Source organism: Cryptosporidium hominis, assembly GCF_000006425.1.
Source record: "Cryptosporidium hominis TU502 chromosome 3 CHRO013160, whole genome shotgun sequence".
NCBI lineage: Eukaryota > Apicomplexa > Conoidasida > Eucoccidiorida > Cryptosporidiidae > Cryptosporidium > Cryptosporidium hominis.
The window spans coordinates 373-1,733 of NW_666630.1; the positions used below are offsets into that span (position 1 = coordinate 373).

At 25.9% G+C, this 1,361-nt stretch overlaps 1 protein-coding gene across 1 annotated transcript; it reads right to left on the reverse strand.

Moving 5' to 3' along the window:
• Nucleotides 1–640: 640 nt before the first annotated feature.
• Nucleotides 641–1,309, reverse strand: Chro.30424 (P-type ATPase 2). The annotated part of the gene is made up of 1 exon (XM_659963.1): nt 641–1,309. One exon carries the CDS (start codon nt 1,307–1,309, stop codon nt 641–643), a length of 669 nt encoding a protein of 222 aa, XP_665055.1.
• Between the last annotated feature and the right edge of the window lie 52 nt (nt 1,310–1,361).

Consider the following 1,361-nt stretch of genomic DNA (forward strand, 5'->3'; position numbering starts at 1 on the left):
AATGATGAATATTCTGTACTCTTATTTTCAGGACTATCTAAAGAAATTTCTAAAGTATTAGATGGGCTCTTTAGATAATGATTATAATCTTTAGAATTGACTGAAACTAAACTGAAATCTTGATCAAGATGTTTATATTGATTTGTAATTAAAACTTTCATATTATTAATAATACAAGTCATTCCTACTCCTGGAATATATTTACAATCAATAGGTTGGGTAAACTTATATTGTTCTTTATTATTAAATAGACGAATTGAGAAAGATCTTAATACATTTCCAGCTGGATGATTATTATAATATTCACAAGATCCAATAATCCACCAAAACTTTAAATAAGATTCGAATAATTCTTCAATAACAATATTTTTTTCTTGAATACTAGAATTCTTATTAATATAAAATGTTTCAATAGAAGAATTAGAAAAATCTATATCAGTTGAATTTTCCCACTTTGAACTGTGACCATTATTAAATGTAGTACTTATTATTTCTTGAATATGTTCATGATCAATAATAATAGATTTGACAGTTGGTCTTCCATTTGTCAAAGTACCAGTTTTATCAAAAACTATATTATCAATAAATCCTATATTATTGAAAATATTTGTGTTTTGTACCAATATATTCTTTTTTGAAGTTAAAGAAGTTGAAATAAGTACAGCAATAGGAACTGTAATACCAATAACACATGGGCAAGATATTGCCAATATTGAAAGTGTGAAATGCAGTGCAAACATAACTCTAGATGAAATTGGAAATTCCTTAAATATATTATCAAATTCTGTATAAAAGTTATTCTGGCAGTAATAAACATTCTAGCTGGATCCACTTTGTCATAATAAGCTAATAAGAACCAAACAACAAAAGCCAATAAAGATAATAATATGATTGAAGGTACAAAATATCTGGAAAATATATCAATAATTCCAGGTAACTCTATTTGACTCTCTCTTGCTTTTATTTTTAACTTTTGAATCTTTCCAAGAGTACTTTCAGTTCCTACTTCAGTAACAAATATGAATACATTATCAGATAATACTCTACTTCCACTGGATATAAAATTTCCATATAACTTTTCAATGATTCTACTTTCACCAGTAATCATTGATTCATCCAAAACTGCGATATCATTAGAAATAACAATTCCATCATATGGTACAATTTCATCCTTTTTCAAAATAATAACATCCCCTAAATCTATTAAATCAACATTTACTATATTAATAATTGAGCTATGTTCCTTCATTTCCATAGATAAAAGTGAAATATCATCCAAACAAATTGAGTCTATGCTCATAGTATTCATTTTTTGTCCAATTTCTGTATTTTTATATTTTGATCGGAATTCCTTATTTTTC